The sequence below is a fragment of the Mobula hypostoma genome, chromosome 20, assembly GCF_963921235.1.
Source record: "Mobula hypostoma chromosome 20, sMobHyp1.1, whole genome shotgun sequence".
Taxonomy (NCBI): domain Eukaryota; kingdom Metazoa; phylum Chordata; class Chondrichthyes; order Myliobatiformes; family Myliobatidae; genus Mobula; species Mobula hypostoma.
Genome location: NC_086116.1, coordinates 53,090,966 through 53,107,166, shown reverse-complemented (window position 1 = coordinate 53,107,166; position 16,201 = coordinate 53,090,966). Strand labels below are relative to the sequence as shown.

Genomic DNA, 16,201 nt, shown 5'->3' with positions numbered 1-16,201 from the left:
ATCCAGATCAAGATAATGCACTTTACTGGCTTTCAAATCGACCACTCTAAGCATTCACACACTCTAACATGACACATTACGACTTTAGTAACTTGCCATACCCACTTTGACAGCATGTTGCAAACCTGTAAGCTCTACTATTGAGAAGGACAAGTGCGACAGGCATCCGGTAAGTCCACCACCTGTAAATTCCTTGGTTGGCATCCACTAAGTTTATTGAGAAATACAACACTGATCCTTCATTAACATTGGTTTAAATTTCAGAACTCATTATTCAACTTCTCTGTGGGAACACAAGTATGGATATTCTTCACCAGATAATAAGACCATAAGATACAGAAGCAAAATTAGACCATTGGGCCCTTCGAGTCTGCTCTGACATTTCATCATGGCTGATCCATTTTCCCTCTCAGCCCCGATATCCTGCCTTCTCCCTATATCCCTTCATGCCCTGACCAATCAGGTATCTATCAAGCTCTGCTTCAAATATACATAAAGACAACCTCCACAGCTGTCCATGGCAAAGAATTCCTCAGATTCACCACTCTCTGGATAAAGAAATTCCTCTTCATCTCCATTCTATAAGGACGCCCCTCTATTCTGTGGCTGTGTCCTCCAGTCTTCGACTCTCCTATCATTGGAAGCATCCAATGATGTTTAAAAGCAAGATGAATTAAAGGGAGACAGCAGTTTGATCGGGGCACGACTGTGCAAGCACGTGGACGTCAGCCAGTGAGAATAGTGAGAAGAGTTTAAAGGGAGACGGTTATTTCTTCAGCGGTTTGATCGGGGCATGACTGTGCAAGCGCGTGGACGTCAGCCAGTGAGAACAGCGAGAAGAGTTTCTAACGAGACAGCCTTATAGAGCAGGCATCGGAGGAGCGGGCAACGGAGTAGAGGGAGACAGAGTAGGAAGGCTTTGGCTCAACAGGGCTTTGGCATTAATGGGTTGAGGCAAGGTAGGTTACCTGTGTAGAATCCAGACAGGAAGAATGTGTGTGAGGCCGGTGTTCTGTGCTCTGTGTCAGACGTGGGAGGTCCGGGAGACTCCCAGCCAGGTGCATTGAGCTGTAGCTCCTTAGGGACTGCATTAGGGAACTGGAGATGCAGCTCGATGACCTTCGTCTGGTCAGGGAGAGTGAGGAGGTGACAGAGAGGAGCTATAGACAAGTAGTCACACCAGGGTCTCGGGACACAGATAAGTGAGTAACAGTCAGGAAAGGGAAGGGCAGGACTCAGATGCCACAGAGTAACCCTGTGGCTGTATCCCTTGACAATAAGTATTCCTGCTTGAGTACTATGGGGGGGGGGGGTGGCCTAACTGGGGGAAGCAACAGTGGCCGTGCCTCTGGCACAGAGTCTGGCCCTGTGGCTCAGAAGGGTAGGGAAAGGAAGAGGATGGCAGCAGTAATAGGGGACTCTATAGTTAGGGGGTCAAAAAGGCATCTCTGTGGACACAGGAAAGAAGTGCGGATGGTAGTTTGCCTCCCAGGTGCCAGGGTCCGGGATGTTTCAGATCGCGTCAGATATCCTGAAGTGGGAAGAAGAAAAGCCAGAGGTAGTGGTACATATTGATACCAATGACACAGGCAAGAAAAGGGAGGAGGTCCTGAAAGCAGACTACAGGGAGTTAGGAAGGAAGTTGAGAAGCAGGACCTCAAAGGTAGTCATCTCAGGATTACTGCCTGTGCCACGCGACAGTGAGTACAGGAATAGAGTGTGGTGGAAGATAAATGCGCGGCTGAAAGATTGGAGCCGGGGGCAGAGATTCAGATTTCTGGATCATTGGGACCTCTTTTGGGGCAGGAGTGACCTGTACAAAAAGGGACGGGCTGCACTTGAATCCCAGGGGGACCAATATCCTGGAGGGGAGGTTTGTTAAGGCTGTTGGGGAGAGTTTAAACTAGGATTGCTGCGGGGGGGGTGGTTGGAACCAAACTGAAGTGATGGAGGAAGAGGCGGTTGGCTCACAAATAGAGAAAGCTTGGAGACAGTGCAGGAGAGAAGATAGGCAGGTGATCGAGAAGGGATGCACTCAGACCAATGGTTTGAGATGTGTCTATTTTAATGCAAGGAGTATTATGAACAAACCAGATAAGCTTAGAGTATGGATCAGTACTTGGAGCTATGATGTGGTAGCCATTACAGAGACTTGGATGGCTTAGGGGCAGGAATGGTAACTTCAAGTGCCAGGCTTCAGATGTTTCAGAAAGGACAGAGAGGGAGGCAAAAGAGGTGGGGGCACTGTTGATCAGAGATAGTGTCACGGCCGTAGAAAAGGAGGAAGACATGGAGGAATTGTCTACAGAGCCTCTGCGGGTGGAAGTTAGGAACAGGAAGGGGTCAATAACTCTACTGGATGTTTTTTATAGACCACCCAATAGTAACAGGGACATCGAGGAGCAGATAAGGAGAGAGATTCTGGAAAGGTGTAATAATAGCAGGGTTGTCGTGGTGGGAGATTTTAATTTCCCAAATACTGATTGGCATGTACCTAGAGCGAGGGGATAGATGGGGTGGTGTTTGTTAGGTGTGTTCAGGAAGGTTTCCAGACACTATATATAGATAAGCCTACAAGAGGAGAGGCTGTACTTAATCTGCTATTGGGAAATGAACCTGGTCGGGTGTCAGGTCTGTCAGTGAGAGAGCATTTTGGAGATAGTGATCACAATTCTATCTCCTTTACCATAACATTGGAGAGGGATAGGAACAGACAAGTTAGAAAAGCATTTAATTGGAGTAAGGGAAAATATGAGGCTATCAGGCAGGAACTTGGAAGCATAAGTTGGAAACAGATGTTCTCAGGGAAATGCACGGAAGAAATGTGGCAAATGTTCAGGTGATATTTGTGTGGAGTCCCGCATAGGTACGTTCCAATGAGACAGAGAAAGGATGGTAGGGTACAGGAACCATGGTGTACAAAGGCTGTTGTAAATCTAGTCAAGAAGAAAAGAAAAGCTTATGAAAGGATCAAAAAGCTAGGTTATGGAGAGCTAGAAGATAATAAAGCTAGCAGGAAGAAGCTCAAGAAAGAAATTAGGAGAGCCAGAAGGGGCCATAAGAAGGCCTTGGCGGACAGGATTAAGGAAAACCCCAAGGCATTCTACGAGTATGTGAAGAGTAGGAGGACAGGACGTGAGAGAATAGGACCAATCAAGTGTGACAGTGGAAAAGTGTGTACGGAACCGGAGGAGAGAACAGAGGTACGTAATGAGTACTTTGATTCAGTATTCACTATGGAAAAGGACCTTGGTGATTGTAGGGATGCCTTACAATGGACTGAAAAGCTTGAGCATGTAGATATTCAGAAAGAGGATGTGCAGGAGCTTTTGGAAAGCATCAAGTTGGATACAGTAAGTCACCGGGACTGGACGAGATGTTCCAGGCTACTGTGGGAGGCAAGGGAAGAGATTGCTGAGCCTCTGACGGTGAGGTTCCGGAGGATTGGAGGGTTGTGAATGTTGTTCCCTTATTCAAGAAAGGGAGTAGAGATAGCCCAGGAAATTATAGACCAGTGAGTCTTACTTCAGTGGTTGGTAGGTTAATGGAGAAGATCCTGTGAGGCAGGATTTATGAACATTTGGAGAGGTATAATAGATAGATAGATAGATAGACATACTTTATTGATCCCGAGGGAAATTAGGTTTCATTACAGTTGCACCAACCAAGAACAGAGTACAAACATAGCAATACAAAACCACAAACAATCAAATAATAATATGTAAACCATGCCAGATGGAAATAAGTCCAGGACTAGCCCCTTGGCCCAGGGTGTCTGACCCTCCAAGGAGGAGCTGCAGAGTTTGATGGCCACAGGCAGGAATGACTTCCCATGCTCAGTGCTGCATCCCAGTGGAATGAGTCTCTGGCTGAATGTACTCCTGTGCCCAACGGTGTAAATGATGTTACATGCCGACGTCGGGTTGGCAGAGGGAGGGATGTACACAACAACCACAACTGCATGTGAGATTTCCCTAGGCAAATAATATGGCTAGGGAAATAGCCATATTTTTATGATTAGGAATAGGCAGCACGGCTTTGTGAAAGGCAGGTAATGCATTACGAGACTGATTGAATTTTTTGAGGATGTGACTCAACACATTAATGATGGTAGAGCACTAGATGTAGTGTATATAGATTTCAGCAAGGCATTTGACAAGGTACCCCATGCAAGGCTTATTGAGAAAGTAAGGAGGCATGGGGTCCAAGGGAACATTGCTTTGTGGATCCAGAACTGGCTTGCCCACAGAAGGCAAAGAGAGGTTGTAGACGGGTCATATTCTGCATGGAGGTTGGTGATCAGTGGTGTGCCTCAGGGATCTATTCTGGGACCCCTAATCTTCGTGATTTTTATAAATGACCTGGATGAAGAAGTGGAGGGATGGGTTAGAATATTTACTGATGACACAAAGATTGGAAGTGTTGTGGATAGTGTGGAGTGCTGTCAGAGTTTACAGCGGGACATTGATAGGATGCAAAACTGGGCTAAGAAGTGGCAGATGGAGTTCAACCCAGATAAGTGGTTTATTTTGGTAGGTCAAATATGATGGCAGAATACAGTATTCATGGTAAGACTCTTGGCAGTGTGGAGGATCAGAGGGATCTTGGGGTCCGAGTCCAAAGGACACTCAAGGCTGCTACGCAGGTTGACTCTGTGGTTAAGAAAGCATACAGTGCATTGGCCTTCATCAATTGTGGGATTGAGTTTAGGAGCCGAGAGGTAATGTTGCAGCTATGTAGGACCCTGGTCAGACCCCACTTGGAGTACTGTACTCAACTCTGGTTGCCTCACTATAGGAAGGATGTGGAAACCATAGAAAGGGTGCAGAGGAGACTTACAAGGATGTTGCCTGGATTGGGGAGCATGCCTTATGAGAATAGGTTGGGTGAACTCAGCCTTTTTTCCTTGGAGTGACGGAGGATGAGAGGTGACCTGATAGAGGGTATAAGATGATGAGAGGCATTGATCGTGTGGATAGTCAGAGGCTTCTTCCCAGGGCTGAAATGGCTAGCTTGAGAGGGCACAGTTTTAAGGTGCTTGGAAGTAGGTACAGAGGAGATATCAGGGGTATGTTTTTTTACGCAGGGAGTGGTGAGTGCATGGAATGGGCTGCCGGTGACGGTGGTGGAGGCCGATACGATAGCGTCTTTTAAGAGACTCCTGGACAGGTACATGGAGCTTAGAAGAATAAAGGGCTATGGGTAACCCTGGGTAATTTCTAAAGTAAGTATATGTTTGGCACAGCATTGTGGGCCAAAGGGCCTGTATTGTGCTGTAGGTTTTCTATGTTTCTCTGTTTCAGACGGTCTTAGACAGATGAGGAGAATGGGCAAGAAAGTGGCAAGTGAAATACAATGTTGGAACATCCTTAAGATTAACTTGCTGGTAGAGTCAATAGCGAGGAAGGAAAATGCAAAGTTAGCATTCATTTCAAGGGTCTGGCATATAAGAGCTGGGATGTGATGCTGAGGCTTTGTAGGCACTGGTGAGGCCTCACCTTGAGTACTGTGAACAGTTTTGGGATCTTTATCTGCGAAAAGATGTGCTGGCATTGGAGAGAGTTCAGAGGAGGTTCAACAGATGAATCCAGGAATAAAATGGTTATCATATGAGGAACATTTGAAAGCTTTGTGCCTGTACTCACTGGAATTCAGAAGGTTGAGGGGAGGATCTCATTGAAACCTTTCGAACCTTGAAAGGCTTAGACAGAGTAGATGTGGAAAGGATGCTTCTCATGGTGGGGGAAGTCCAGGATAAGTGGGCACAGCCTCAGGATAGAGTGGCGTCCATTAAAAACAGAGATGGGGAGATATTTCTTTAGCCAGAGGGTGGTGAATTTGTGGAATTAATTACCACAGACGGCTCTGGAGGCCTGGTCTTTGGATGTATTTAAGGCAGAGCTTGATAGGTTCTTGATTGGACATGGCATCAAAGATTATGGGGAGAAGATTGGGGAAAGAGAAAAAGGATCAGCTACAATGGAATGGCAGAGCAGATGCGAATGGCCAAATGGTCTCATTCTGCTCTTGTGTCTTACGGTCTTATATCACAAGTCTAATGTCATGTCTGATAATGAAGTAGTATTTAAAATATATTTAATTACATTTCAATAGTTTAACAGTTATACAGTTTTTATGTATAACAGAAACTTAGAAATAAAATGTCAAGATCTTTTTCTTAAGAGAAAACAGTGCATATATTTTTCATACCCAAGACAAGATTCAAATGGTTCAATTTGTTTTCAGAGAATGTAAGCTTTATACAACCTGACAGATCTCTCCCTCTCCTACTTCCCATATATTCAATGTGAGGTGGCTGCTATATTCCCTGAAGTCACTACGCTAGCCATCATTCATTGGCATGAGAGGACTACCAGCATGCGACAGAATGTATGAGAAAACAGGGGAAAGCAAAACCTGGAGATCACCCAGAATTTCATAAATTACAAGACATCCAAGGTCATATCATAATCCTTCATCAATGCAGTTTGTTCATAGCAACCTCCTCCTCCATGTATTATACACTCGGTACCTAATAAAGTGGTCACTGAGTGTCAGTTCATGGTCTTCTGCTGCTACAGGCCGTCCACTTCAAGATTCAATGTATTGTATGTTCAGAGATGCTCTTCTGCACATCGTTTATAATGCGTGCCAGGCCATTCTCCTCTGAGCTCTCTCACTAACAAGGTGTTTTCAGCCACAGAACTGCGGCTCACTAGATGTTTTCGTTTCTTGGACCATTCTCTGTAAACTCTAAAGACTGCTGTGCATGAAAATCCCAGGAGATCGGCAGTTTCAGAGATACCCAAACCACCCCGTCTGGCACCAACAATGACCCACCATCAAAGTCACTTGGATCACATGTCCTCCCCATTCTGATGTTTGGTCTGAGCAACAACGGAACCTCTTGACCATGTCTGCATGCTTCTATGCATTTGGGTTGCTGCCACATGATTGGCTGATATCTGCATTAACAAGGTGCCTCTGATAAAGTGGCCACTGAGGGTACAGGAACATGATGTAAACACTTCAATATAACCTCTTCAAATACACACCATTCTGAATCCAGCACTTCATCAGTGGGGCAACGCGGTCCATTTCTCCATCTAGCAGCATAGTGGGTGCTGTGGCATCCACAGGCTTTCGGTCAAAGTCAAAGCCTGTCCCGAGCCTTGTGGCCCATCAGGCCAGAGCTTATGCTGGTTTCTGTGGCATGAAGTGACTGAGAGTACGAGACTCCCCCCCGGATAGGACGCCAGTCTATCGCGAGGTTAACCGCCAGCATTTGCCGGTACCCATTTTCAGCTGGGTGGACTAGAGCAGTGTGTGGTTACGTGCCTCGCTCAAAGACACAACACACTGCCTTGGCCAAGACTCAAACCCACGACCTTCAGATTGTGAGCCCAATGCCCTAACCACTTGGCCACGCGCCACACGACAGGCTTTCAGTAGGGCCCTGCATCTCTGGTTATCATAAACTTGGCTTGAAAACCACTACTCATGAGCAACATTTCTCTAAACTTTCCTGTATTATACTTAGTTAAAGAGGCAAGGGGGATAATCCCTGTTACCACCACCATACCTAATATAATCTCATCTGCTGCCCTGCTACAACACTTCCCAGAAACCATGTAGGTCAGTGTCCGAGTTTCACCCAGTACCTACTTGATGTGCTGGGGCCGACCAGACCCATCAACAGACTTTGCTCCCCATCGTTGCTCCTGTTCTGAAATATCATTCTGAAATAGCAGAGAATACAAATAGCAATCAGTATACCATTTATAAATTTGCTGATGATACAACCATTGTTGGCAGAATCTCAGGTGGTGACGAGAGGGCGTACAGGAGTGAGATATGCCAACTAGTGGAATGGTGCCACAGCAACAACCTGGCACTCAACATCAGTAAGACGAAAGAACTGATTGTGGACTTCAGGAAGGGTAAGACGAAGGAACACGTACCAATCCTCACAGAGGGATCAGAAGTGGAGAGGTTAAGTAGTTTTATGTTCCTGGGTGTCAAGATCTCTGAGGATCTTGTCTGGTCCCAACATGTCGATGTAGTTATAAAGAAGGCAATGCAGTGTCTATACTTCATTCGGAGTTTGAAGTGATTTGGTATGTCAACAAATACACTCAAAAACTTCTATAGATGTACTGTGGAGAGCATTCTGACAGGCTGTATCACTGTCTGGTATGGAGGGGCTACTGCACAGGACCAAAAGAAGCCGCAGAGGGTTGTAAATCTAGTCAGCTCCATCTTGGGTACTAGCTTACAAAGTACCCAGGACATCTTTAGGAAGCGGTGTCTCAGAAAGGCAGTGTCCATTATTAAGGACCTCCAGTACCCAGGGCATGCCCTTTTCTCACTGTTACCACCAGGTAGGAGGTACAAAAGCCTGAAGGCACACACTCAGTGATCAGGAACAGCTTCTTCCCCTCTGCCATCTGATTCCTAAATGGACATTGAACCCTTGGATACTACCTCACTTTTTTTAATATACAGTATTTCCATTTTTTGCACGTTTTTTAAAATCTATTCAATATACATATACTGTAATTGATTTACTGTTTATTAATTATTATTATTTTATTTATTGTTATTATTTTTCTCTTCTATATTATGTATTGCATTGAACTGCTGCTGCTAAGTTAACAAATTTCACGTCACATGCCGGTGATAATAAACCTGATTCTGGTTCTGATTCTGAATACATCTGAGAATGAAGCAAACCTGTGCTTCAAGATACGATTCCTCCCTGGAATTCACTGGAATACATTCATTGGAGGAGCAGTACTGATGGACTTCCACACACTAAGTGGGATAGAACCTAGTTCAAAGTTCAAAGTACATTTATTATCAAAGTACATATACGTTACCATATACAGCCCTGAGATTCATTTTCTTGTAGACATACTCAATAAATCCTTTATAGAATAGAAACATAGAAAACCTACAGCACAATGCAGGCCCTTCGGCCTACAAAGCTGTGCCAAACATGTCCTTACCTGAGAAATTACCTAGTGTTACCCATTGTCCTCTATTTTTCTGAGCTCCATATACCTGTCCAGGAGTCTCTTAAAAGACCCTATTGTACCTGCCTCCACCACCGTCGCCGGCAGCCCATTCCACACACTCACAACTCTCTGCGTAAAAAACTTACCCCTGATATCTCCTCTGTACCTACCTCCAAGCACCTTAAAACTGTACCCTCTTGTGCTAGCCATTTCAGCCCTGGGAAAAAGCCTCTGACTATCCACATGATTAATGCCTCACAATATCTTGTACACCTCTATCAGGTCACCTCTCATCCTCTGTTGCTCCAAGAATAAAAAGGCCAGGTTCACCCAACCTATTCTCATAAGGCATGCTCCCCAACCCAGACAACATTCTTGTAAATCTCCTCTGCACCCTTTCTATGATTTCCACATCCTTCCCATAGTGAGGCGACCAGAACTGAGCACAGTGCTCCAAGTGTGATCTGACCAGGGTCCTATATAGCTGTAACGTTACCTCTCAGTTCCTAAACTCAGTCCCATGATTGATGAAGGCCAATGCATCACATGCTTTCTTAACCACAGAGTCAACCTGCGCAGCAGCCTTGAATGTCCTATGGACTCGGACCCCAAGAATAATAACCATAATAGAATTAATGACAGACCACACCAATTTGGGCATTCAGCCAGTGTTTAAAAGACAACAAACTGTACAAATCCAAAATCCAAAATGAAATAATAATAATTAATAAATAAGCAATAAATATCAAAAGTATGAGATGAACATTTCTTGAAAGTGAGTCCATAGGATGTGGGATGAGTTATCCCCACTGGTTCAAGAGTCTGATAGCTAAAGGGTAATAACGGTTCCTCAACTTGGTGGTGTAGTTCTGAGGCTCCTGTACCTTCTTCCTACTGGTTGATGGATGCTGCTTTTCTGCAACAGCACTCAATGTAAATGTGCTCAACGGTGGGGAGGGCTTTGCCCATTATGAATTGGGCCGTATCCACTATTCTTTGTCGGATTTTCCTTTCAAAGGCATTGGTGTTTCCATATCAGGCTGTGATGTTGCCAGTAATATATACTCCACCACATGTCTGTAGATGTTTGTCAAAGTTCAGGTATTGGAACAGTACTGCATTATCAGATGGGACTGTAAAGAGCGTGCATACAGCACTGTCAGTGGGACAATACCAAATCAGCTGAGGGGAATGACCGAGAGAGTGCTGCACTGAGAGAGTTCTGCACCATACGTTGAGGCTGTACTGAGAGAGTTCTGCACTATTGAAAGGTCAGGACTTTCGCACTGTTGGTGGATGGTATTTCTGAGAGAGTGCTGCACCTTACGAGGGGCTTCACTGACAGAGTACTGCACTAAGGGCAGGACTGTCGCACTGTCAGTGGATGGTATGAAGAAAACATACATTCTGAACAGAAGCAAAGAGGAAGTGGAGCAGCATGTGAAGGGCAGTACTGAGGGAGAGTATTAAGGACATGGAATTCTGTAAGATGAGCAACTGTGAAAGAAAATCACACGATTAGTGAGATTGCTCAAAGGGGAGTTCTGCAGTATCAGAGGGATGGTACAAAGGGTCTGCTGCACTATGAGGTAAGCAAAAATGAGGGAGGGCTACCTTCTCAGAAGGGCAAAACTAAAGGAGAAACATACCATCAGAGGAAAAACAAATCAAAAACACAAAAGGTTCTGCAGAATCTCCGGCAAAACCATAATGCAGGAGGAACTTAGCAAGTTAGGGATCATCTGTTGAGGGAGTGTTCATGAAGGCTCTTGGCCTGAAATTTCAACTGTCTATTCCTTACCACAGATGCTGCCTGGCTTGCTGAGTTTCTCCAGCAGATTGTGTGTGTTGATCAGAGAGGCAGTACTGAGGGAATGTCACACTGCTTAATGGGAAGACATGAAGGACCACCTCACTGTCAATGGGATAGCATCATGCTGTCAATCAAACTGACTTAGTTATATCTTTTAGATTTGTAGGAATGATTTTGTAACAGAGAGGGGCGTTAGAGGTCAGGATAGGATTTAGGGACATGAATGTGGGGGAGTTAGGGGTTAGGGTCTCTGCTCTGTTCTCTGTGTTCGAAAGCCAGCGAGATTGTCATGTGATGAAGGACATCATAGATGGATATCAGGCCAGCAAAAGCCGTGAATAAAGATCAGTGAGGATGAAGGTTGGTGCACACCCCATCCCCAGATCAGCAAGTCCTCCCAGGTCGGCAGGATCTAGGATCAGAGGTCTGTGCAGGCGGGAGGCACAAAAGCCAGTGAACCCACCTCCCACTTCCCCCCCCCCGCCAACACACACACGTGCGCGCGTGGGTAAGTAAGTCTAGAGTCTGAGGCCTCGAGTTTGGGGTCCTGTCAACGACAAGTACAGACTTCGAGGTCCCATTGTGTCGTAGGATTGTTACCAAAGATTGAAGCCTTAAGATTGATCAGAAGTCCAGAAGTCAAGGCACAATGGCCAAAGCCCTGAGTCTTTCAGTCTATAAGTCCAGTAGGGAAGGTGGAAGCCAAAGATCTGCAAGTCTATGAGCTCACTGGAGGCTGAGGCCCAGGGACAGCCTGTCCCGGGGCTGGAGGACTGTTCATGTGTGTCAGCGGGAAGGTAGGCAGGAGGAAGGAAAGGGGCTTGTTTTGCTGTTGTGTGGTTGTTGTTATTGTTGTTGCTTTGTTGTTCTGCTGAACATTATGGGCATAGTATACTGACTCATAGTACTGATTAGCATTGAGGCTGTCAGTACTGAGCAGGACAAGGCAACTAAATGTGTTAGAGACAGACTGCAAGTGTCACCACACATGCTGGTGCCAACATAGCATCAAGATCAGCATCCAGACCCCTTGCAGTTGTGGGACTTTACTGTCCGGAGAATAATTTTGTCACATCAACAGCCCGGATGAGATTTATAGTCAGCGTCAATACTCATACCAGTACAATACCTTTGTCTCTAAATGTCTTTACAATATTGGAATTGTATCTGATTCCAGCACTACTTCTTGCAGTGCTTTTCCGACCCCAACTATTCTCTGTGTAAAAAAACTTAACCCTAAGATTCCTCTCAAATCTCCTACCTCTCACTTTAAGCTTATGTCCTCTAGTTTTTGATACGTCTCCTATAGGAAAAAGATTTTCACCATTTATTCTAAGAATATAATATATACAGTACTTGTATCAGGTCACTGATCAACCTCCTTTGCTGCTGGCAAAACACCATCTCTAATCTCTTCCCATAACCAAAGTCCATCAATTCAAACAACATCCTGGTGAAACTTAAACATGAGAAATTCTTCAGATGCTGGAAATCCAGACCAACAGAAACAAAATGCTGGAGGAACTCAGCAGGTCAGGCAGCATCTACGGAGGGGAAAAAAGAGTCGATGTTTCCAGCAGAGACCCTTCTTCAGGACTAGAAAGAAAGGCAGAGGACACCAGAATAAAAAGGTGGGGGGGGGAGGGGAATGAGGATAGCCAGAAGGTGGAGCCAGGTGGGTAGGAAAGGAAGGAATCTGACAGGAGAGGAAAGTGGACTACAGGAGGAAGAAAAGGAGGAAGGGATCCAGGGAGAGGTGAAAGGCAGGTGAAGAGAAGTCAGAGGACGGAGTGGGGAATAGAACAAGAGGGGAGGAGGAAGGAAAAAATTTCTTTATTGGAAGCAGAAATCAGTATTCATGCCATTGGGTTGGAGGCTACCCAGACAGAATATGAAGTGCTGCTCCTCCACCCTGAGGGTGCCCTCATCGTGGCACAAGGAAACTTTGGACTGACCTGTCAGAATGGGAATGGGACTCAGAATTTAAATGTTTTGCCACTGGGAATTTCCCCTTTTGACGGATGGAGTGGAGGTGCTCAGTAAAGCGTTCCCCCAATTTACGACAGGTCTCACCAATGTAGAGCACGCTGTATTGGGAGCACTGAACACAATAGGTGACTCCAGCAGATTTGCCGGTGAAGCATTGCCTTACCTGAAAGGACTGTTTAGGACCCTGAATGGAGGTAAGGGAGGAGATAAATGGGCAGGGGTGGCACTTGGGCCATTTTCAGGGATGGAACTCGTCTGGTGAAACTCCTCTGTTCTCTTTTCAGTGCAATCACTTTCTTCCTCAAATCAAGTCAAGTCACTTTTTATTGTTACTTCGACCATAACTGCTGGTACAGTACACAGTAAAAACGAGACAACATTTTTCAGGACCATGGTGTTACATGAAACAATACAAAAACTACACTGAACTACGTAAAACAACACAAAACAACTACAAACCTACCCAGGACTGCATAAAGGGCACAAAACAGTGCAGGCATTACAATAAATAATAAACAAGACAATAGGCACGGTAGCGGGCAGTAGGTTGGTGTCAGTCCAGGCTCTGGGTATTGAGGAGTCTGATGGCCTGGGGGAACTGCACATAATGCTTCAGGTTTTGCCAAATCAGCATTCTGTAAACATGCAACATAATGTTCCAGCTCTTATGTTCAATGCCCTGACCTACGAAGGCAAGCATGCCATATGCCTTCTTCAACACCCTATCCACTTATTTTGCTGGTTTCATGGAACTATGGACTGAGTCCATTAGACCCCACTGTTCATTGACACCCCTTTGTGATCAACCAGATACTACTCCTAAGTGACTTCCAAGATACATCACCTCATACTTGTCACTCAACTTTCCAACTGATCTATCTTGCTGTAAACTTAGACAACTTTCCTTACAATCCAGAGCATTGCAAATTTTTGTGTCACCCACAAACGTACTAGTTCAAAGTCAATTTATTATCAATGTGTGTGAATATATATATGTTATCACATACTACCTTGAGATTCATTTTTCTTTGTTGCAGAGAAACAGAGAAACACAGAAAACCTACAGCACAATTCAGGCCCTTTGGCCCACAATGCTGTGCCGAACATGTCCTTACCTTAGAAATTACCAAGGGTTACCTATAGCCTTCTATTTTTCTAAGCTCCATGTACCTATCCAGGAGTCTCTTAAAAGAGCCTATCATATCCAACTCCACCACCGTTGCCGGCAGCCTATTCCATCCACTCACTACTCTCTGCATAAAAAACTTACCCCGTCCTATTCCAATCCCAAAAAAAGTGTGTCACATGTTTAAGAGGATAGATTGCTTGTGTTCAAGGTGTACATGGACAGAGTTAGGTTTCTAAACCTTGAGAGAAAATAGCAAAGAAGTAAAAATTGAATGCCAGAAATATTCAGCAGGACAGGCAACACTTGCGGGAAGAGTAACAAAGTTAATGCTTCAGGTTGAAAACCCTTCATCTGTTCTGACCTCACTCTACTCTTCCTTCCAAAGATACTGCTTGATCTGCTGAGTGCTCCCATCACTTTCCAGACTAAATTCATTATGTTATTTTGGTTTCCAGTTGCAAAGAAGAGGCCAAGTATGTAACAAAAAACAAACTGCTGGAGGGCCGGAATAGGTCAGGCAGCATCTGTAGGGGGAAATAATCCTTTTCAATTGAGACCCTTCAGCGAGTATGCCAGGTACCTAAGATTGCCCAGTGTATGGCAAATCTCAAGCGACAGTGAGAGTAGGAATGCGATGAGGTGGAGAATAAATACGTGGCTGGGGGATTGGAGCAGGGGGCAGGGATTCAAGTTTTTGGATCATTGGGACCTCTTTTGGCGCAGGCATGACCTGTACAAAAAGGACAGGTTACACTTGAATCCTAGGGGGACCAATATCCTGGCAGGGAGATTAGTGAGGGCTACTGAGGTGACTTTAAACTAGAATGGTTGGGGGGTGGGAATCAAATTAAAGAGGCTAGGTGAGAGGAGGTTAGTTCACAACAGGGGGATGGGAACCAGTGCAGAGAGACAGAGGGGTGTAAAGTGAGGGTAGAAGCAAAAAGTACTAAGGAGAAAAGTAAAAATGGCAGGCCGACAAATCCAGGGTAAGCATTAAAAAGGGCCACTTTTCAACATAATTGTATAAGGGCTAAGAGAGTTGTAAAAGAGCGCCTGAAGGCTTTGTGTGTCAATGCAAGGAGCATTCGTAATAAGGTGGATGAATTGAAAGTGCAGATTGTTATTAATGATTGTGATACAGTTGGGATCACAGAGACATGGCTCCAGGGTGACCAAGGATGGGAGCTCAACATTCAGGGATATTCAATATTCAGGAGGGATAGACATGAAGGAAGGGGAGGTGGGGTGGCGTTGCTGGTTAAAGAAGAGATTAACGCAATAGAAAGGAAGGACATAAGCCGGGAAGATGTGGGATCGATATGGGTAGAGCTGCGTAACACTAAGGGGCAGAAGACGCTGGTGGGAGTTGTGTACAGGCCACCTAACAGTAGTAGTGAGGTCGGAGATGGTATTAAACAGGACATTAGAAATGTGTGCAATAAAGGAACAGCAGTTATAATGGGTGACTTCAATCTACATGTAGATTGGGTGAACCAAATTGGTAAAGGTGCTGAGGAAGAGGATTTCTTGGAATGTATGCGGGATGGTTTTTTGAACCAACATGTCGAGGAACCAACTAGAGAGCAGGCTATTCTGGACTGGGTTTTGAGCAATGAGGAAGGGTTAATTAGCAATCTTGTCGTGAGAGGCCCCTTGGGTAAGAGTGACCATAATATGGTGGAATTCTTCATTAAGATGGAGAATGACATAGTTAATTCAGAAACAAAGGTTCTGAACTTAAAGAAGGGTAACTTTGAAGGTATGAGACGTGAATTAGCTAAGATAGACTGGCAAATGACACTTAAAGGATTGACGGTGGATATGCAATGGCAAGCATTTAAAGGTTGCATGGATGAACTACAATTGTTCATCCCAGTTTGGCAAAAGAATAAATCAAGGAAGGTAGTGCACCTGTGGCTGACAAGAGAAATTAGGGATAGTATCAATTCCAAAGAAGAAGCATACAAATTAGCCAGAGAAAGTGGCTCACCTGAAGACTGGGAGAAATTCAGAGTTCAGCAGAGGAGGACAAAGGGGTTAATTAGGAAGGGGAAAAAAAATTATGAGAGAAAACTGGCAGGGAACATAAAAACTGACTGTAAACGCTTTTATAGATATGTAAAAAGGAAAAGACTGGTAAAGACAAATGTAGGTCCCCTACAGACAGAAACAGGTGAATTGATTATGGGGAGCAAGGACATGGCAGACCAATTGAATAATTACTTTGGTTTTGTCTTCACTAAGGAGGACATA

General features: G+C 44.9%; 1 protein-coding gene across 2 annotated transcripts in view; it reads right to left on the bottom strand.

Annotated features, from left to right (window-relative positions):
- LOC134359534 (src substrate cortactin-like) overlaps nucleotides 1–16,201 on the bottom strand; it is an 87,604-nt gene that overhangs the window by 60,333 nt on the left and 11,070 nt on the right. For both annotated transcript variants that reach the window (XM_063072937.1, XM_063072938.1), the window contains exon 3: nucleotides 7,666–7,739. In XM_063072937.1, coding sequence (XP_062929007.1) covers nucleotides 7,666–7,739 — 74 coding nt within the window. The remainder of the gene's footprint in view (nucleotides 1–7,665; nucleotides 7,740–16,201) is intronic.